General features: G+C 42.1%; 1 protein-coding gene across 1 annotated transcript in view; it reads right to left on the reverse strand.

Annotated features, from left to right (window-relative positions):
• Nucleotides 1-669: 669 nt before the first annotated feature.
• LOC144674353 (doublecortin domain-containing protein 2-like) overlaps nt 670-22,085 on the reverse strand; it is a 240,731-nt gene continuing 219,315 nt past the window's right edge. The window contains exons 9-10 of the mRNA XM_078535740.1: nt 18,515-19,390; nt 670-5,234 (exon numbers count right to left, since the gene is read on the reverse strand). Coding sequence (XP_078391866.1) covers nt 5,115-5,234; nt 18,515-19,390 — 996 coding nt within the window. The 3' untranslated portion in view covers nt 670-5,114. The remainder of the gene's footprint in view (nt 5,235-18,514; nt 19,391-22,085) is intronic.

Here is a 22,085-nt window from a genome sequence, read left to right on the forward strand (position 1 = left end):
AGCTCATGACTAAACCAACAACTTTCAGATGAGGGTGAAATGGACTTTGCATACAAACTCAGAATGGCCACTTTCTGGGCCTATAACAATGACAACTTGTATCAATACAGTGCCTTTAACATAATAAAGTGTCCCAAGGTGCTTCACAGGGGCATTATAAAGCAAAATATATCTTGGAGTATATCAGAACAAAAACAATAAAGCTAGCGGGCCCATTGAAGCTGGGCAATCGATGTGTTTTATCTAGCTCAGCGGGATTAATTACATGTAGGGGAGTGATTTTTTAATGCATTTAATATGGTCCATGGATTACCTCTTCGAAATGCATTTAATATGCTCCATGGATTGCCTCTTCAAAATGCAATTTCAAAGCTTCCTGAGTATTACGCAGTGTGCACAGCGAACACAATTCCAGAAAATACTGTGAAACTGTACAGCAATTTGCTTTACCCGCAGATTGAACCTCCTACATTTACTATGTAGAAGGACGAGGCCATTCAGCCCATCATAACAATGTCAGCTCTTTCCTAAAGCAATCCAAAACTAGATCCATCATCTTGCTCTCTCCCCATAATCCTGTACAGCAAATCTGCTGGCAAGGGAGAGCTAGCTTTTCATTTTTACCAAATCATTGTCCTCCACAAGAAGAAACTAACAACATCATTGATTCACTTTATTTTTAATACAGAAATGAAACCTAAAATATAATACAACCTATCATAAATCATCTTGCCAACAAAATATTGATAAAGCATCAATATGAAAGCATGTATTTTACATAGATATCAGTTTCTAAAACCACACTAGAGTGTTAATACAAGATGCTGCTATTTACATGGTTTCAAAGGTAAAAATGCACATATCCTTTCATTCTAAGGTATATCTGGTATACAAATTAACATCAACTGTATGTGCAAAAGCCATGGAATGGTTTTCCCTCACAACAAACCAGTCATAACTGTCAAGCTATTTGAGACAATGTTTTGCCAACTGCTTGCAGACGTCATATGTTTTACAGGCCACTGTCAAGATCTTAAGTATGGGTGTGGAAGAAAGTATAAGATATTGTATCAATGATGACTTGTTAACTTCTCTAACTAACAATCCCATACACCAAAGGCCACCCTATCCAGTGGCAAAAATACCTGAAATCCATCCAGTCCAAGGTCTGCTCTTGCTACAAGAATCAAAAAGCTGGGTTTTAGATAGGACCAGAACTATTGGGTAACATTTTACATTTTTACCAGTTGGAAACATCTCCCTCAGTCATGATGACTGCAGCCATGAAAAAAAAAGGAATTGAGATAAAAAGTATGATGGTTTAAAATGCAACCTGAAGCATTAGACAGCAACGATCACGTGTAATGTTTAATATTCAAAAGTGAAATGATTTAGCTAAATTCAGTTAAGGTCTTCCTGGGTGGGTACAGGAAAAATCAGAACGCAATCCTGTCAGGTCCTGGATCTGAGCCAAGACTAATGAAAGTGCATGAACCATTGAAATCCTAATCCAGTTCCCAATGTGCACAGCACAACATTGCCTACAATGTGGAACTACAACAGTCTTATTCGGAAGGGTTATGATGATAGCTGCAATAGAAAGTAGTTTGAGCTTCTCTTCCAATCTTGGTTTGTAGGCATAACGTTAGGGTTGATCTTGTTGCTGGTAAAAGGAGGAAAACATTCACAATGTGATACAGAAACACTGAAAACAGAACTGGTCTTCAGAACTGCTTGGTGGCCTTCCCACCACCCTTCCCCTATAATGGGGAGGGGAGTTCCAGGAGTTTATTAGCTTACGTAATCTGTTGACCCTGAGTAGCATAGTTTTAACAAATGCAAAAGAATACCAGGCAGAGTGTAAAACCATCAGCTGATTCCAAGATGAATTTCAGCCCCACTGTGTTTTTCCAACAGTTTCATTTCAGCTTTGCACCTACAGGCTTCCTGCACTTTTTTTTTACTATTTCCCTATTTGATTGCTTTTTTCCTTGGGTCGGTCACATAATTTTTTGAGAGTCTTTTTCTTTCATTAATATGATTAATTTCTTTAAAATGTTGTCATTCTGTATTAATGAGGTAATTTTTTTGTATCATTTGAAAACCTGCTCCTGTTTTTAACAGGTTGAAACAGCAGCATCACCTTCCTCTCCCAGCTTGGAACTCCCTCCCTCCTTCTATTAAGATATATATTGTTCAGTCTTCAGCTCTGAAGGGCCCTGCATAAAAGGTTAACCTGACTTTCCTTCCCACAGATGTTGGATCTTGTACATTTCCAGCATTTTCTGTTTTGCGGAATTTAGTTTCCTGACAAGTGTTGCCATTTGAAGCAAATTCTGTTCCTCTGTTCCCCTGATGGAGGCAATCTAAAACTAGGGAGTACAGTTTCACAAACAGGGTCACCCGTTTAAGACAGAGATGTGGAGGAATGTCTTCTCTCAGAGGGTCATGAATATTTGGAACTCTCTACCCCAGAGAGCTGTGGAGGCGGAGTCATTGAATCTATTCAAGGCTGAGACAGACAGCTCTTTTAACTACAGGGGAATCAAGGGATATGGGGAACAGGCAGGAAAGTGGAATTGAGGCTAAAGTCAGATTAGCTATGATCTTATTGAATGCTAGGGCAGGTTCAAGGGGCCAAATGGCTTACTCCTGCTCCTATTCCTTATGTTGGTAATGATAATTAGTACTCTGATCAATAATTTAAGGACAATAAATATGGAATAAACTATCTTATAACATCTCTCTATAACACCTCTATTTGTAGCTGGTAAATATATTAGACTATATTAATTTTATTCTACATGTTGTAGTATTTACTTGTGGGAGGGGGCATGCAATCAATGCTACACTGTGACCAAAGGTATGGAACAGTTCTCATCCACCTCTTGTTAGCTGGTAACAGTATAGTGGGCAATTTTGCAGCTGGCTTGGAATGTACAGTCACCATAAAATGGATCAGAAATCAAAGCTCCCAATCTCCATAAGCTGCATGTGAGACTTTACTTGGAAGCATGGGGCCTCAGAGAGTTACACTACACATGGTCAGCAGGCCAAGGTACTGTGTGTTGCCTGGGGAGGGAAAACAGAGAAGACTTTACAAGGTAAAGCAGAAGAAAATATTTTTTTTTAAATTAAATTCTCTCAAACATTTGGAATGGAACCTTGAGGGCCTGCTTCACTGAGCAGGCCTCACGCACAGTGGGTGACATCAGAACATAGTGTGCACATAGAATCAAACAGCATAGAAGGAGGCCATTTGGCCCAGCATGCATGTACTGTCTCTTTCAAAGAGTTATCCAACTGGTCATACTCCTCCACTATTTCTCCATTGCCCTTCATTTTTTTTCTCTTTCCAAAAAAGTATATATTGCCCCCTTGAAAGTTACTATTCAATCTGCATCCACCACTTTTTTCAGGCAGTGCATTCCAGATCATAACCTGTCACTTAAAAAAATTCTCCCCATCTCCCCTGCGGTTTTCCATCCATTGACATTGTTCCCTAATCCTGGCTTCATTGTACTGTGCACTATGGTTGATTAAGATGTAACACCTTGTACAACTCTCTGAATACTCTGCCTCCCGGTCCATAAAACTACCATTCCCAATCCTGCCAAAGTCCATAAGGTGCTGGGATGGTTCTGGGATTGATGGACCAGCAAGAAAGTAGTACACAGAAGAAAAGAAAGATGGCTGCAAGGGTCAGAAAGCTGTTTTATGGAACTGTGTTGGTTGAAGACCAATAATTACTTCAACGTTTTTAATATTGGGATCAGCGATATGTGTTGATGTAAAATTCAGTCTGCTTTAATTCATATAGAATCACAGAATGATACAGAATAGAAAGGGGCTTAACCAAGTTCATCTTCTCTTATGGTAAATTTATCTTAAAATAATTTGCATTTATGCCTTTGATATAAAGGCAGGTTTTTTTTTTTAAAGTCCCCATTTTGTTTTGAGATTACCTTTCAATCTCCAATAACTACAACCCTTGCAAGTGAAACCCCTTCCTCCACAAGACTATAGCAACTCCACCAGCACTTAACCTCGTGCATTATGATTCCAATAAACATAGGTGGGTTATGGTAGCAACTATATATTAAATATTAAATTGTTAAAAACCATCAGCTAATCATTCTGCACCTTTGTCACAAGCTTTTAGTTCCTTTCATTTCCTCCTCTGAGTTTTAGCTGTGCATGTGTGTGACACAGGGCCATCAAAGCAGTGTCATAAGACATTTCACTAGAAGTTGAGAGATTAGATTAAAAAGCCTGCCAACATTTTGCTGGGCAGCAAATCATTAAATTGGAGCATCACAAGTCACAATAAATAAGAAAATATGGAGATGCTGCCACACAACACAAATTCATACCAACGGATCAATTATTTTATATCTGATATCCACTTCCCAAAGCTGATGATACCTGTAAGAATTCACAGCAAGTCTATCCGATAGTCTAGCTGTTCACGAAACCAAATATGAAGCTCCTAATCAAATGTTCACTGGGTTGGAGTTCCAGAGCCGAAACACTTGATATTTGAATTTGCTGCTACTAGTTAGGAATAAGCTTTTTGTTAGTTTTTGAGCGAACCTCTCACGATACCAGGACATCTGAAAAACTAAAATGCCCAGGCAAACTTCTTTCTAAATTTCACCATTACATGTTCCAATGTCCACATTTATAATGGAAGCTGCTTATGTGAACTTGTCTTGCAGTAATTACACCCTCCTGCTAGTGGAACCATGTTAGTGTCACTGCTGGTGGGGAGGGTGCAATTATACAAGACAAGACTGTTTAAGTAGTTTCCAATATAAATGTAGACTTTGGAGCTTGTAATGGAAATGTAGGACTTCAGAATTGGAACTAAATTATGTTGTGTGTCCTGGTCAAAATGTTCCCTATCCTTCACCTAAAAAGTACTGCATTTAATTCTAAGCAAGTCCTTTGGCCAATTATGGAACAACACCAACAGCCATTGAAACACTTTTGCCTAGACTACAGTTCATTGTTGCAGCCAGAGGAGGCACCATAGCAATGACATTAAAGGGGATAACAAAATAAAAAGATAAATGAATTGTGCTATATTTGCTAACTTGTAATGGCTTCTAGATTCATTGAGCTAAGACAGCATGTCCAGTGGCTGATTGAATGGTTTCTTTTCCATCAGTCTCTAGCGGACTGTTTATACTTTCTGCAGGACTTGTTAATATTTCTTCCAGATTGTTCACATCCTGTATAAAGTGAAAACAAAAGAGAGAGCACAAAAATCAATATTAATAGCCACATTTTTATTAGCAGTGGCATTATACGTGAAATGCAACACATATGGTACAATAGGGTATGTAATGTTTGAATTAAAGCACTATTAGGCAAATGTACTAAGTTAAAGTATGCATATATTTTACCACACAACTAATAGCCTTTTTCCAAGTTGTGAGCCAAACTTAATTGAGGACAGCCAACATATTTCAAATTAAAAATGAGTAAGGTGTGTCTCTCTCACTCACTTGTGCTATACACAAACACACAGGAATACACACTTTATTTTAGGAATTTGAAAGCTGTACTTGCAGCAATTTAGCAACAGCAAAAAGATAAGCCTTTGCTGCTGTGGAAATATTGGGCTAAGTCTTTACTGACTGAGGAAACAGAGATTCCTAATTTTAATAAGAGACATAGGCCTTGAACTTATCGCTGTAAAATACAAATGAATAGACTTAACAGCTTTGTCTGAAATTACATACTCTGCTATTTTAGCCTCTGTAAACCAAAGATAGAATTCTGGATAAATGCATTAAGCAGTTGATTGCCAGTATCCCACAACACAATTTCAAGGCCACAGATTCCTCCAAACAGTCTATATCAACAAAATGGAAGACAATGAGTGAAAGAAGAGCAAGTGTGAAAAATAAATACAAAAGCAAAATGTAAAGAAAATAAATCACTGGAATCAACTCTTTAATCATTAGATTTAACGTGAAGTTGCCATGGCTCCATCAGTCCCATTTTCTCCACAGATCATGCACAATTTAACTCCTCATGCACTGTTGCTACGCAAGCACACTCCTGAGAGAGGCAACCAACTACACACAGGTAAACAAGGCAGATCAATCTCTTTGAGACTTATTCCTGACCCAAGGATAAGCACACATGACTGCAAAATATGGATCCAATCGTACAACCCATATCATTCAGTTCTGGCAAGCTACCTTCCGTACATGACTCACCAATGAAGCCTAGCAGCATATCATTCTCCACAGAAAATTTGATTACCTGTGGAAATCATTATCTTTGGAGTCCTCAAGCCTGCTCTATTCACATATTTACCAAACATATTTAGGGTTAATTAATGTAATATTAATTGCTTTGGGTGGGAGTCTATTTTACACTTCTGTTCCTCTGTGAGGGGGAGTATTTCCCCTAAACTTTAGTTTTGCTTGAGGCATTTTAATTTTATTTGTGCTCTTAAGTCTGCAGTCACAGCCTATTTAGGTATTTGATTTGCGGTCTTACTCAGTTGTTTCTCCTCCTTTCTTTGGTCAGTACTCACCTGCTTTTCTTTTCCAGTTCCAATAAAAGGTCAAAAAAATAAACTCCCTATTTTGCTGTAACTGCAGGCAGGATTTGGGGTTTTGAGTAGGCACCCTGACATCAGGGTCAAATGAGGGTCACAAGCCCATGCCATGTAGGAAACATTCACCCAGCAATGATTTTACCCACTTTGGCCAATTAGTGGCGAGAGGACAGGCTTGTTGTACAATTAAGGATATTAGACAGACTCTCAAAGCTGGAGTCCCTCCAGTTTGGAAGGAGGAGTGGCTTGTGAATCAGGTAAGAGAGACTGAGGCCACCTCCATCTTGAGGTGCCTTCTCTCCAATTTTTAAAATTTTTAACTTAAAAGCATGCTCTCAGCAGCTGGGCCACCATTGTGGAGAGGGAACCCCTCCATAGGGTGGCCTGTGGCTGCAGCTGTGAACAGGCAGGTGGGGAAACCTCAAAAACCTGCCTGGATCACTGCACCCCCCCCCCCCAAATCGTCTGGCAGCTGGTCTAGTGCCCACGCCTTGGGGATCTAGCTCTTAATAGGCATTTAACTATCCTTAATTGGCTACCCAGTCGCTTGCGGGCAAGTAGCCCTGCCAACTCCAATCCCACCTCTGAGAAAATGACCCGGCGGCAGAATAGTGCTGGCAAACCTGCATTCCAGCTGGCAGCACAGATTTTCCCACCCGCCCCAATAGTCACCCCTGCCCTGTATCTCTACTCAGCTTACACTCTAATTGTATTTGTCTCCCACTCTCAGTGTTTCCGTGTGCTTCTCTTTGTCCCTCCAACTTTCTCTCTTTTTCCCTCTGTATGCCTCTCTCACTTTATGTTGTTATTCTCAATATCTCTATTTTTAACACTCTCATGCTTTCCTTCTCCCTCCTGCTCTTTAAAGAGATATTCCTTTCTCAATAAGTCTGTGCCTCACTAAGATCAGTTGGAGTGCTATAACAACTGTTGTGACCATTGCTCCAAAGGTTCTTTTGTCCCCTCATTCCTGGATATTTTCCATAACGGTCGTGTTGGGGAGTTTGCTCCTTATTGAACCATTAGAGGGGTGATTGTAATTTTTCTTTCTTTTTTAAAACATGGGGGAAAAATGTTCTAAGGAAAGGGCTAAAGATCTACATTCCTGTTGCTTAAAGAGGTGCTTTGTTGCTGGGCAAGTTGGCCTGGGATCTATGGCCCAAGCACTCAAAGGCCCACCCGCTGAGGGCCAAGCATAGAGAGGAGCTCATCAAGGACCAGGAGGCAGTCAGTGCTCACTGGAGAGAACATTGTGAAGAATTCCTCAACCAAGATGCTGTCTTCAACTCGAACGGCCTCAGTGTCATTCCTCAATGTCCTTTCTGGCTTAGTCTCAGCGCTACCCTGGTTCGGAGCAAAGTTGAAAAAGCCATCCAACAGCTGAAAAACAACAAGGCCCCTGGAGCAGATGGAAGACCTGATGAAATTCTGAAACACAGCAGAGATACGCTCCTGGCACGGCTGCACAACCTCGCATCTCTTGTCTGGGAAGAGGCACGCATGCCAGAGATCTCAGGGAGGCTGTGATCGTCACTATATTCAAGAAGGGAGACAAGTCTGATTGCAGTAACTACAAAGGAGTTTCCACACTGTGTGTTACAGGGAAGATCATTTCAAGGATCCTCTTAAACCACCTCCTCCCATAGGCCAAGGAGCCCCTTCCAGAGTCACAGTGCAATTTTGAAGAAAAGTGCAAGGAACAGCACCAACCACTTAATATGGCCTTTTTCAACCTCACCAAAACCTTTGACTCTTATCAACCACAAAGTATTCTCCTCAAATTTGGCTGCCCTCAGAAATTTGATTGCTGGCCGTCACAGAGGACCTCTTTAAAGATAACAAGTTCCCTGCTGGTTTCTGAAGATTAGAAATTTATCTGATATGAGCCATGGATAGACAGGGCTAAAATAAGTATAATGATTTTATAAAGTAGCCAGGTTTTTTTTTCCTTCCTGTCTTCTGGACAGGATGCGCCTCCCCCATTGGAGAAAAATGAAATGAATTCTGTTTTGTTTCTTTTGTTTTAATGTGGTCTTAGGGGAGGAAGAATAGGAAGTGCAGAAGTCTCCAGGCATTCTCTCATTCATGCTGGCACATCAGATACACAGTTATCAGGGGGAATGGTGCAGAACACTGCCAATGGGGAGTTTCAGGACAGTTTACTCAGCCCATCCAAAGTGAGACAATTTGAGCACACTATGGGTATGAAGGAGCAGACCAAAGGTCTGGGACTCTCAGAGACATCAAATTTGGTAAGAGAATAAATGCTTTAAAATGGGTTTAAAGATTGTATCCATAAATGTGCGTAGCATTAAATCTACTACGCGATGTGTTGCAACCTTGGACTACCTTGCCAAGGTCAAAGCTGACCTGTTGTTTCTGCAGGAGTGTGCGATACCGCACCTCAGCTCCTACAAGCAATGGTCATGATGGTGGTCCCACGGGCCATCGATCTGGTCGGGTGGAAACGACTCTCGTTACTCCGGCCTGGGTATTCTGCTGCGGGGAGGCAACTTCACCGTCTCCGAGGTTAAGGAGGTGGTGGGCGGGCGCCTCCTCGTAGCAGACGTAATGTACAAGAATGCTTCACTCCGGTTAATTAACGTGTATGCCCCGTCACAAGGGGCCGAGTGGCTGGAGGTTTTTCAGCAGCTCCCACTGCTCCTGGCGACCTCCAGGCCGGACATTCTGGGCGGTGCCTTCAACTGCATCATCGATGCGGCTGGACGATCCAGCAGGGCCGACAGCAGATTGGACGCCACGTCCAGATCCCTGATGGAAACAGTTAAGGATGCCAAGCTGCATGACGTCTTCAGCAACCCTGCAGACGGAGCGCAGCGTAGATACACCTGGTCGCGGCCAGACGGGTCCATCCGTTCCAGGATAGACTTCCTGATCGTGTCCCGTGCATTCGCAGTCAGATCCACCGACGTCAAGCTGGTGTTTTTCTCTGACCACTGCCTCCTACTGGCTGACTGCCACTTAGACAAGGACCAGAGGGTGGGCAGGGGGGCATGGAAGCTAAACATGCAACTGCTGACCCCAGAGAACATTGAGGAGCTCAAGAGGGATTACAAAGGTTGGAGTTTGTCTGGCTCAAACACACATAGTGCCATGCCCTCCGAAGAGTAAGTTTCTGTAGCGAGAGTCTCTACCTGCTCCGCAGCACTACCCATTGGGACGCCCTTCAGGGGACTACTCATGTGAAGCCCTACTAGTCCAACTGGCTTGCCTCGCAATTCCCAGCTTCGGTCTGGAATGGCTTATTTTGTTGCAATGAGAACAATTTAAGGTTTTCCAGTTCGAAATTGGGTAGGGGAGGGGATCCGGAGTCATGACTGAGCTCTTCATCTAACTGCTCCACTGGCGATGTCAGATCCAGATGTTCTACCAATGCCAGGATTAGTTCCTTTCTTTTAATTTTTCTGGGCAATTTGGACTGTATCACCCTAGCTACAGCTTTCAATTGATCTGTGCTAAGGGCTGCCGAAGATTCCCCGTTTAAATTATTTTGCTGAACAAACATTTGGGCATCAGGCGTTGCCATTTTCTTAGTGTTAGGACAAGGGATTTGCTGTGATAAGTTACTTGTCTTAAAATTAGTTCCAGCCACCGAATTTTACCTCTTTGGCTTCCAGTTAGTTTCTCTTAGTGTCCAGGCTCATTTTAAAATTTTGGACACTGGCAAAATTCAAATTGCGTTTTCCTGGACTTGAGCTCCAAATTTCTGTTATGAATCGGAGGGGGATTATTTTAAACAGCCCTGATTTCTCCACTCACTACCCATCCATAAATAGAAAGGTGTTTTGGACTTTTCATTCCCCCTTTTATAAGTGGTGGCATGTTTTCCCCAACCCTTCAGTTTGGAGTGATCCAATCCTCTATTAATAACCCCACAGCAAACTCGAGATAAGGCAAAATATTTTAAATATTTAAAATATTTTGCGCACACACACACAAAACGCAGCAAAGGGCTTTTGCAATGTTTGCCCCTTTTTGCACTCATACAATAAAAGAGGGATAAGGGAAAGAAAGGGGTACAGCACAAGACCATGATAAAAATAAGAGTTATGGTTTCACGTGAGTCCAAAGCCAAGAATCAAAAGTCCAGTGGCATATTCCTTCACAGGTTAACAGGCTGAAACTGTGGCAGGATGATCCAACTTTCCAGAAGTGAGGACTTCCAGGATAGGAGAAGGCACATAGAGATGAAATAGTTTTGAAGGTACAGATACAGAAGTTCCAATGTTCCAGCAGTTCTCAGTGCAGTTGGGGACCAGGCACTTCACCTAGACAGTGCTCTTTCTGCTGCTACCTGCTAGGCGTTAAAATAGTAGACTGCCTGGGTTCAGTTGCACACGGCAATATCACAGGTTCTAGAAGTTTGGGGGAGGTCATGTGACATACCTCCCACCACTTCTCCTGGGTTTTAGTCAAAGGATGTATTTTTCCAGGTCTGGAATCTTCAGCTGTTTAATAGAGGAGTCAGGGTCCCTTTTGTCCTTTGCAGACATATCGTCTCCATTGGCCGGAGCTCTGCCTTAGAAATGCAAAGGAATGCGTATCTTCGGAATTTGATTGTCAGCCATCACAGAGGGCATTATCATTCTCTAAAGATAACTAGGTCCTTGCTGGTTTCTGAAGGTTAGAAATTCCTCTAGTATGAGACTTGGCTAGTCAGCGTAAAGCCTTGCCCATTTTTAAAATAAAAGTAATAATTTTATAAAGTAGCCAGGTAGATACATATTTATATTTCTCCTTCCTGTCTTCTGGCTGGGACAGTCTACTCCATGATGAGATATAAGCTTGGATCCTCACCAGCAGAACCACCACAAACCTTATCTAATTAACCATCCTTTATCCCCTATTGGAATACTGGTCCAGTTACGAAGTGTTGCACAGTAAATCTTTTTCCCAGATTGTTTTTTCCCTATTTGCCATCTAATATAAAATATTTAAATTATTTCAAATGGCCACAACAAGCAGTCATGTGCCCACTCTTCTTCCCACCAAATTTCCTCTCAGCTGTTTACTGTACCCAGGATTCCTGACATCTGACAATATAATGGAAGAGGAACACTGGATCATGAGGGGGATAATTCTTGTGAACCTTAATAACATTTGCTCTGATATTACCCTAACCTGTACCACAGGGACAGGGCAGGAGCTATTGATTTTAAAGATCTAGGACAAGACTTTCCTGCTGGGAATGGGAAACAGATGTCAAGACCAATTCCAAGTCCTGAACCCAGCCCTGAGGGAAAACAGTCACCGACCTCTATTTTGATGGGGGGGGCGCCCGCTACTTGGCTTGGAAATGGGTTTGGCAGCCAATTAGCAGTTATGGGGGCAGGAATAGAGGCAGGACTGGGCAGACGGAGGGCCAATTTAAACAGGCCATTGCAGCCATTACTGTGACTGTTGTTTTATTGTATTAACTTCTGTTGGAAAGGTGTCTCAGGAGAAGCAGGGGCCAGGACGGGCAACCCTTCGATTCATGAGTGTGGACCTGACGGTCTTGAGATCCTCTTCTCAGAGGGCAACAGGAGGCGGCCACCTTGCGAAACCAAGCAGACCTGGATGGAGGTCACCAACACTGAGACACCCCGCTCTGACAATGCTGAATCCTCAGGAAAGCTTTCTGTGAATTCACCCTCCAGCGGACACCCCACCTGAGAACCCTGAAGATGCATGCTGATCCTGGACATGGGAGCAGAGTGAGCCCATGGCAATTACTGCCTCCTCAAAATGCCTCAGAGCCATAGTACTGCTGAGGACTTACCAGCACTGAAAAATGCTGGAGCAGCTGGCATTGGCCATGGAGGCCAGTGATACCTTTTCTCACTCTCCTTTGTCCTTGCAGGAGAAAAAGGTTCAAAATGGATGCAAGAGGGCAAAGATGGGAGGAGGGGTTCTCTACTTTCACGTTATCGCCACCATGGAGGAGGGAGTCATGGACATCGCCAGGGTCACAGACCATGAAGAAGTTGGGTAAGCTGGATCCACAGCTCTCCGGAAGGCCATGTTATGGAGGTTGCAGTAGACCACCAGAATGACCAGGACCCTTGAAGGAGTGTACTGCAGTGCGCCACCCAACTGTTACAGGCACCAGAGCCACAACTTCAGAAGCCTCATAGCCTTCTCAATGATTGTGCAAGTAAGTAGATGGCTTTGGCTGTGCAAGTAAGTAGGTGGCTTTGGTTGTAGCGTCTCTGTACCTCTGTCTTGGGTTCTCGTAGACAATGAGTAGCCACCTCTTCAAGGAATAGCCCTTATCTCCTAGGATCCATGAAGTTTGGGTGGTGGGTAGAAGACCTGTGACACCCTGGACTGGTGGAGGGTGAAAGAGTTATTGCAATTATCAGGAAAGCAAGTGTGCACATGGAGGAAGGTGTTATTGTGGTCACAGATCATTGAGGGACACTGAGGGAGAGGAAGACCTTCCAATTGATGGATCTAATTGGCTGTTGACTGGGTGCCTTGTTGGCCACATGGGTGCCTTGAAGCCCTGCACCTAGGGGTCTTCAGCAATAGAGATGAATCCCACATCCCTCCGTGCCTGCGAAGACCCATCTGTCTGGAATTGAATGTGCTGTCTAACTCTCGCAAATAGGGGATCAGTGAGCTGCGAGATGCAGTGGTGTGCAGCCTTTTGTGAGATGCCACCAAGGGCTGCACTGGATCTTTGAATGAGCCAGAACTAAAAAAGCTCAAGGCTACACTACCTTTGACGGGTACTGGCAGGGCACGGCGGGCAGTGCTGTGAGGTGTGTGAGGTCTTTGGTGATGAGGGCACAGAAGACTGTGACCATCTGCCTGGAGCATATCAGTCTCCTGTGGCACTGGTTCTTGCTCATCTCAAGATAACTCCTTCCTTGATATGCTATGCTATGCTGAGGGTATGGCCTCCACCTCCTTCCTGCCCCTCATCCTTCTCCTTAATCCTCCTGAGGAGGATGATGCTCCTCATCGCCATTAGACCCAAAATCTGAGAGTCATGTTTCCATTGCCAGCTGCTGCTTCTATGTGCTCAGATGGCCCCTTCAATTATATTTGGAAGCCTTACCCCCTCCTCTTGTGCCCCCAGGATGCCAGGCAGTGGTAACTCCCTGCACTGCCCATACTCCCCCGAAACCTCCACTAACCCGACAGTACCTGTGTGCTGTAGGCAGAGTCCCCCTCTGCCCATCTAATTTTCTCAGTGACTGTGATCAAATTCCTGCTGTGTGTCTGCCTCCATTTATCTGATCTGCCCCAGACCCAGAGTGCAGCCTGCGCACCCCTGTCAAAATCTGAACAGGCCCCTCAATGAGCTCTCAATGAGCTGGCACAGCGGCCAGTGCCCATAGTTTTGCACACCCACACCACCACCCACCTCCGTGCCTGTCCCCAACTAGACCTGAAAATTCACCCCTAGAAACTGAGTGTTGATAACTAGAAAGCACAAGTTTAAGGTCATCACTAAAGAACAAACAGAACGGTTTAGGAATATATATTTATTGGGTTGTTAGGAAACCCTACCAGAAAGAGAGGGAAGCAGAATCCATAAGCTTTTGAAAGATAAAGTGGACAAATCATTAAAAAATTAACATTTTAAGAGGAGTGAAATTAAGCGGTGTCTCCTTCATAGTCAACACAGGCTCAGAGGTTAAATACCTTTCTTCCGAGCTGTAAAGTTCTATGATCCTATATTTATAATGGTTCTCTGATGCTTTAATTTATTCTTAAAAATAACAAAACCTCTTAGAAACTTCCCTCAGAAAATGAATTAAACCTGTCACAACTTATAGCTTGACAAATGTTTCAGACCAATTAGTTCATGCAGCAACATGCAATTTTAATCAACAATCAAACTAACTTAAATCCTTTTCCATCTCACTTTTACTAGTCTACACCAAGTACATGGGCCTTCAACAAGCTCAGCATGAGTATTATTCACAGGACAGGATCTCTCTAGCTGTTTTCGCGTGCTTTAAGCAACAGTTCATACTTGGGTGATCTTTGAACACTAATATGCATTGTTTGCTAGTCCACTGGATAACTTCCAGGAATCCACCCCATTGTGTTTAATGCCTCACTGGATGCCTTCATTGTGAATGGCTCAGGCCTTTCAGTTTTAATAGCCCCCTCCACCCCCACACCCCCCAAAATCTATCACACTGATTCAAGCTTGTTACCTCAGTTATTTTTGTTAGCTTGTCTTTGTTTGAAACTGGTTTGAGTGGACCATAACGCCTTGTAGTTTACTATGGCTGCTGCTTTAAGCGGGTATGGGTTGGGTTAGTCTAATCCTTTAATCCTACTGGTTTAGTTAAAATAGGATCCATTCTGTCATAAACATATGTGCATTGTCATTGTACTAATATATACATTTACAGTTACATTCATTCATATGAAAATCTACGTCATTTCAAGCCCATCAAATATATTCCGGCACCTGCACTGATGTGTCAGTCATAATTCAATGGGTAGCACACTTGCCTTTGAGTCAGAAGGTTCTGAGTTCAAGTTCCACTCCAGAACTTGAGCACAAAGGTCAAGGCTGAGACTCCATTACAGTCAGAAGTGCCGTCTATTGGATGAGATGTCAAACCAAGGCCCTGGCAGCCCTTTCAGGTGGACGTATGAGGTCCAATGGCACTATTTTGGAGAATGCTATATAAATGCAAGCCTTTCTTTTGATGCCATCAGCCAATTTAACAATGCTGCAAGCAGTGCTATCTTCATATTGATCACATTCACTTTAATCGAAGTCCCAAAAGAAAGTAATTAACAGAGTATAGGCAAAGATCAAGAAGAAAGTGAGGCAGAATTACATGTACATCAACAAGCTGAAAACCAGCTTCAAGCAAAGCAAAACTACACTAAAGCATCAAATAGCAAAAATAACATTGGCAACAAGATGCAGGTCACGATAACTAAGCTCAGAGAGCAGAAAAACATTAAAAACTGGAACACAGAAATCAATGAACAGCTCATTGATTGGATTTCTTATTTAAACACAAAATCTCTCAGTTCTTTTACAGATCAGCAACTCCTTTCATTTAAAAAAATTGAGTTGGTTAATATAATTAAGCTGGAGGAAAGTACTAACTAATTAAAAAATAATTTAACTCCTGTATTTAATTTTTTTTTTAATGATATCCTCTTTGTTTCCACAGTCACTTTCTTTTGTGTTGATTGTGTTACCAGGACTTTGTAATCTGGGAATGATCAGTGATCAAACAAGCAAATGGAAGTGATGTGAATGAATTACTGATTCAACCATTAATATTGTTGATCTCTACTTTACTTGCAAGGTAGGGAGGGGACCTTTAATCATTATGGATCATTTTGGAAGATGCGGTTGAATTCAGGGTCATAAACAGTTACCAAGGCACGTAACCTTTTCAAATTTGATTCAGCCTTTTCTCTGCAGTTGCCCTAATTAATAAGTAATTCTATCATATCAACTATGGCTGAAGGTTTACACACAGTCCTGATATTTAACGATTTGCTACCCCTATCAATCAGAAAGGTCTTTAGAGGAATATCAATTATAACTGAAGGTGCGCAATCTGTAATATGGCATTCTATGGAGAATTAAGGTGTTGATTCATTACATTCTGAATCTACAGGAGGCCATCTTGTGGTATCCTGTCAGTCTGGTTGATGGTTGCTTTTTTGCAGTGCATCTCAAATTTATTTAAAGACCCAGTCAGTACGTTCTTTCTGACTAGAAAATTTTGGTCCACTAAAAGCAAAAGTTGAAATAAAATCTCACATGGACCTCACCTGATCATTAATTTTAATCCTTTGCTGCTTATATTCTGAAAGGCAAGCTAGATTTAACTGGTAATACCACACTTTAGCACTATCATTAGGTGTATTTTAATTCCTGCTTATCAAAGTTATTGCTTTCTTTAAAGTGCATTACTGCTGATTTAATTTTATTTGTTCTCCCAGACTATCACTGAATATGCTGGGGCAAGAATGAATTACTGCAACTCTTATAATTAACATGAAAGTATTTAGGGCTTCCAGCAGCCTTAGGTTTTAGAATGTAATAAAAAATAAAGGATCTAATTGCAGAATAATGATTTCACTGTTGCAAACTCGTTATTACATTTGCCTATAGACAGTGGAACATATGAACAAGATGAGGCCATTCAGCTCCTGGAGCCTGTTACACCATTTAATTAGATCACAGCTGATCTGTACCTCCATTCTATTTACCTATTTAAGTGTAACCTTGCACTGCACATTAAGCTTGCAGGTTACTATGATAGCTGTATTCAATCTGGAAATGGTAGGGTTAAGAAGCATGTCTATGTGACATAAAGAGAAGCTGGCACTGTGGAAAGAGGCTTGCTTGTACCAGATGGTAAGTTACCAAATATTTGATAATCCCCAAGTGACCCACCAGATGAGACAGTACCAGGTTATTATCATAAAATCATTTGGTGGTGAAGCAGGCCGCTCAGCCCATCGTGCCTGTGCTGGCATTGTGTGTCCCACTCTCCTATTCATTCATAATCCTGCAAATTCTTCCTTTTAAATTTTATCCAGTTCCATTTTGAAAGTTGCTATGAATCTGCTTCCTGTTCTTTTAAAAACATGCATTTGCATAATCTGCAACTTAGAAAGCAATTTTATCTTGGGAGTTTGGTAATTTTAAGTTTAAGTGCAGTGGAAAAAAAAGGTGACAGCGAATTGGCGACCTGTTTGGGATGTACTCGATTTTCTTTTACTGGGAAAGAAGAATGTTGCAAAGTGTAAGATGGACTGCTGATTCGCAATTGCCTGATTTCGCCCATCAACATCCTGGGGGGTTACCATTGATCAGAAACTGATCTGAACCAGCCAAATAAACACTGTGGCTACAAGAGCAGGTTTGAAGCTGGGAATTCTGTGGTGACTAACTCACCTCCTGACTTCCCAAAGGCTGTCCGCAATCTACAAAGCTCAAGTCAGGAATGAGATAGCATACTCTCCATGTCCCTGGATCAGTGTGGCTCCTGCAACAGTCAAGAAGCTCAACATCATCCAAGGCAAGACTGTTTAATCAGCACCCCATCTACCAACTTAAACATTCACTCCCTCCACTACTAATGTATAATGGCAGCAGTGTGCACCATATACAAGATGCACTGCAGCAACTCACCAAGGTTCCTTCGACAGCACCTTTTAAAACTGCGGCCTTTACCACTTAGCATGAGAACATCACCACCTGCAAGTGCCTCTCCAAGTCACTCACCATCCTGGCTTGCAAATATGTCGTCATTCATTCATTCATTGTACCTAAACTACATGGACTGCAGCGGTTCAAGAAGGTAGCTCATCGCCATCTTCTCAGGGGCAATTAGGGATGGACAATAAAAACTGTCCTTGCCAGCAATGTTTACATCTCAAGAAGGAATAAAAACTTAATCCACCCCCCCAATGTGTGATTATGGAAGATGGAAGATCATACTACATTAATTTGTTGATTTAATCAAATTATGAGGTTAACAGATTTCAGTTTTGAAAACTGTGCATTGCTTATATTCAAGAAAAGTCCCAGCCACATCGTTTAGGGAAAGAGACAATTACTTCAACAAACACTGGCAAACCAACCTGGAAGATTCCAGTGCTGTAAAGCAGGTATAAAGGCAATAGAAAAAATTCACTTTTTTTTTTAAAAAGAGTCTTTAGACATCCTCAGAACATTACAAAACACTTCACAGCCAATGAATTACTGTTGAAGGTTGGTCACAGCGAATTTGCACACAGTGCTGCTGCACAAACAGCAGATGTTACATCACCAGTTCATCCAAATTTGGCGATGTTGTTTGAGGGCTAAATGTTGCCCATGACACTGAGGGAAATCTCACACTCTCTTTTGAATAGTGCCATGGGATGATTTCTACACACCTCTCAGGGTAATAGCATAAAACAGAAAGATCAAAATCTCATTACCTTGCTATGTTCTTCTGTGGGAATCACTTCATTCTCTTTGTCAATCTCTTCTAGTCGCACTTCTCCTTCTGCAGAACTATCTTCCGATTCCTGGTGTAAGTCTTCTTTTTGGAATTCATCTTCTTGGCGATGAAAATACTTATCTCCATAATTCTCTTCCTTTTGATCAATATCTTGCTCCCCTTTTGTAGAGTCAGCAATTTCTCGTTTTCCCTGATGATCAATTCCGGTTTCTTCACCCACTGTCTCTTCTTTATGAGGAAGATCATTCTGATGAAAATATTTATCTTCTTTATCCTTTTCCATTTGATCAACATCTTCCACCTCTTCTTCTGCAGAGTCAGAAATTTCTTCTACCTGATGGTCAATTCCATTTTCTTCACCCATCATCTCTTTATGAGGAAGATCATTCTGATGAAAATATTTATCTTCTTGATTTGCTTCCCTTGGATCAATATCTTCCACCTCTTCTTCTGCAGGGTCAGAAATTTCTTCTTCCACCTGATGGTCAATTCCATTTTCTTCGCCCATCATCTCTTCTTTATGAGGAAGATCATTCCGATGAAAATATTTATCTTCCTGATTTGCTTCCCTTGGATCAATACCTTCCACCTCTTCTTCTGCAGGGTCAGAAATTTCTTCTTCTACCTGATGGTCGGTTTCACTTTCTTCACTGGTCTTCACTTCTTTATGAGGAAGATCATGCCGACGGAGATCTTCCTCTGCATGACAAATTGTAAGGATTTCTTCACCATTAAGCACATCGTTACGAAGTTTCCACTCCACATTTGGAAGATTTCCATCTCCTTTGCAGCTACTTTCTTCTTCGCAGAGCACTGGTGGATCCTCCTCCTCATCTACAGTCTCTGCAGGTCTCTGAGCAAAGTAGGAGAGCAATTATTGAAAACAATGTGTGACAAACCAAAAATCTCATCAACCAAAAGATCACCGATCAGCGATGGGAGAGTCAAATCATTTTCTATTCAAGGATGCGATTGCACTGGCGAGGATGCAAAAGAGATTTATGATAACGTTGGCAGGAATGAGATTTTAGCTATGAGGGAAGGTTGGATAGGCTGGGGTTGTTATGGTTGGAAGAGAGGAGGCTCATGGGGGTTTAATTGAGGTGCATTAAATTATGAGGGTCCTAGCTAGAGTGGTTAGGGCAATTAGGGATGGGCAATAAATGCTGACCTAGCCAGCGAAGCCCACATCCCTTGAATGAATAAAATAAATGTTTCCCTTAGCAGAGAAGTGAATATCCAGGGGCATGGATTTAAAGTAACTGGCAGAAAGATTACAGAGGAGTTGAGGAGAAATATTTTCACCCTGAGGTGGTGGGGTCCGGTACTCATAGCCTGAAAGGGTAGTTAAGGCAGAAGCCCTCACCACATTTAAAAATTAGTTGGATATGCATTTAAAGTGCTGACATCTACAATGCTATGAACCAAAAGTTGGAAAGTGAGATTAGGCTGGGAAGCTCAATTTTGACCAGCACAGACATGATGGGCTGAATGGCCTCCTTCTGCTTTTTTCTATATTTCTATGTATGAACAAATACGCAGATCTTGTAACAAGTGACTTCCACAAAAGATGCACAAAATAGGTAATAAAAAGTAAAGGCTAGCAAATACCCACGCATAAATTCTTAACACATGCATGTAACATTTTTCTGTTGGCTGTTTAAATGGAAGACTCGTCCATTTCAAGGTAAACAGGTTAATGCCTCTACTAAAATAGTGGACAAAGGAATGGCATAACAATTTGCAAGCATTCATCCATTAATATCATCACTAGCAGCTGGACTGGTTCTTGGGTGCAGCAGAGATCATCTTATATAGAAGGCAAATGGATTAACAGATAATGTACACAGGGTCCAGGATCCCCTGAACTGATGTCAATCGCCAGAGAGGAATTTCCCAAAGACTTCTTTCCCTACTATCGTCCCTGTAATTTTTCTGTTTTGTTTCCTCTCCCAGGAGATTACATCGCATGCAAAGGCAAGAAGGGGGCCAGCAGTGGGGTTGGAGGATGGGAGATATTAATGTTCAGTAGAGAAATCAGTAAAAGCTAGCGGACAGGTACAATAAATAAAGGTTAATGGAATATTGGCCTTTATTTCAAGGGAGCCAGAATACAAATGAGTGGAAGTTGTGTTATGGTTACTAAGCTCTGGTTAGACACCATTTGTAGAACTACGTTCAGCTTTTTTTGCATCACATTTCAGAAAGGATATTCTGGCCGTGGATGGGATGCACTGCAGGTTCACCAAAATGATACCTGTGCTAATAGGATAACAAACAGGTTCATTTGAAATAAAGGCTCATTTCAAATGCAGAAAGACTCTCCAAAACCAGAAACCACCAGCATCAGAACGTCTGCAGACTCTGAATTCACTTTACCAATCCTATTTTAAAAAAGGACAAAGGTAGACTTTTGACCTGCAGCCTGAACAGCAATTCAAGACTAAATGAACTCATCCTTTACTTAAATAAAAGCAAATTTCCACCAACTCTAGCACGATGCCACCACCAAACACATCTTCCCCTCACCCCCCACCCGTCGGCATTCCATAGGGACCATTCCCTCCATGATGCCCTGGTCCACTCTTCCAATGCCCCAAGCTCCTCATCCCCTTCCCACGGCACCTTCCCATGCAATCGCAGAAGGTGTGTCACCTGCCCCTTCACCTCCTCCCTCCTCACCATCCAAGGGCCCAAACACTCCTTTCAGGTAAAGCAACACTTCACTTGCACCTCCTTCAATTTGGTCTACTGTATTCGCTGCTCCCAATCTGGTCTCCTCTACATTGAGGTAACTAAATGCAGACTGGGGTGACTGCTTTGCAGAACACCTTCGCTCAGTCCGCAAAGAATGACCCAGACCTTCCTGTTGCTTGCCATTTCAAGACACCATCCTGCTCTCATACCCACATGTCCATCCTTGGCCTGCTGCAATGTCCCAGTGAAGCCCAACGCAAAATGGAGGAACAGCACCTCATCTTCTGATTAGGCACTTTACAGCCTTCTGGACTTAACATTGAGTTCAACAACTTCAGACCATGAACTCTCTTCCATCTTTATCCCTTTTTTAATCCAATTATTTTCTTGTTTTATTTATTTATTCATTTTTTATCCTTTTTTCCCCACTCACCCACAGACAGGGCCATCTGTCACTCATTTTTAAGTTTTGCTTTCACAGAGCGCTGACCCTTGTTCTGATATCTTACCTTTATGCCATTATCAGCACCTCCTTTAGTCTTTAATACTATCACGAACACTCCCTTTGTCCTGTGTCCATGGCATCTTTGTTAAATTTCTCCTTAGCTCCCATCTATCCCTGGCCATCTACTCTGCTCCACCTCCTCTTAAAATTGTATAAAGTCCATCACATTTCTACTTCTCTTTAGCCCTGAAGAAGAATCATGTGGACTCAAAACATTAACTCTGTTTCGCTCTCCACAGATGCTGCCAGACCTGCTGAGTTTTTCCAGCATTTTCTGTTTTTATTTCATCCACTACTTACTTAACAACAACCAGACTTTGAGCCTTTAAAAAGATGCGGCTTCATT

The sequence above is a fragment of the Cetorhinus maximus genome, chromosome 3 (assembly GCF_964194155.1).
Source record: "Cetorhinus maximus chromosome 3, sCetMax3.hap1.1, whole genome shotgun sequence".
Taxonomy (NCBI): Eukaryota; Metazoa; Chordata; class Chondrichthyes; order Lamniformes; family Cetorhinidae; genus Cetorhinus; species Cetorhinus maximus.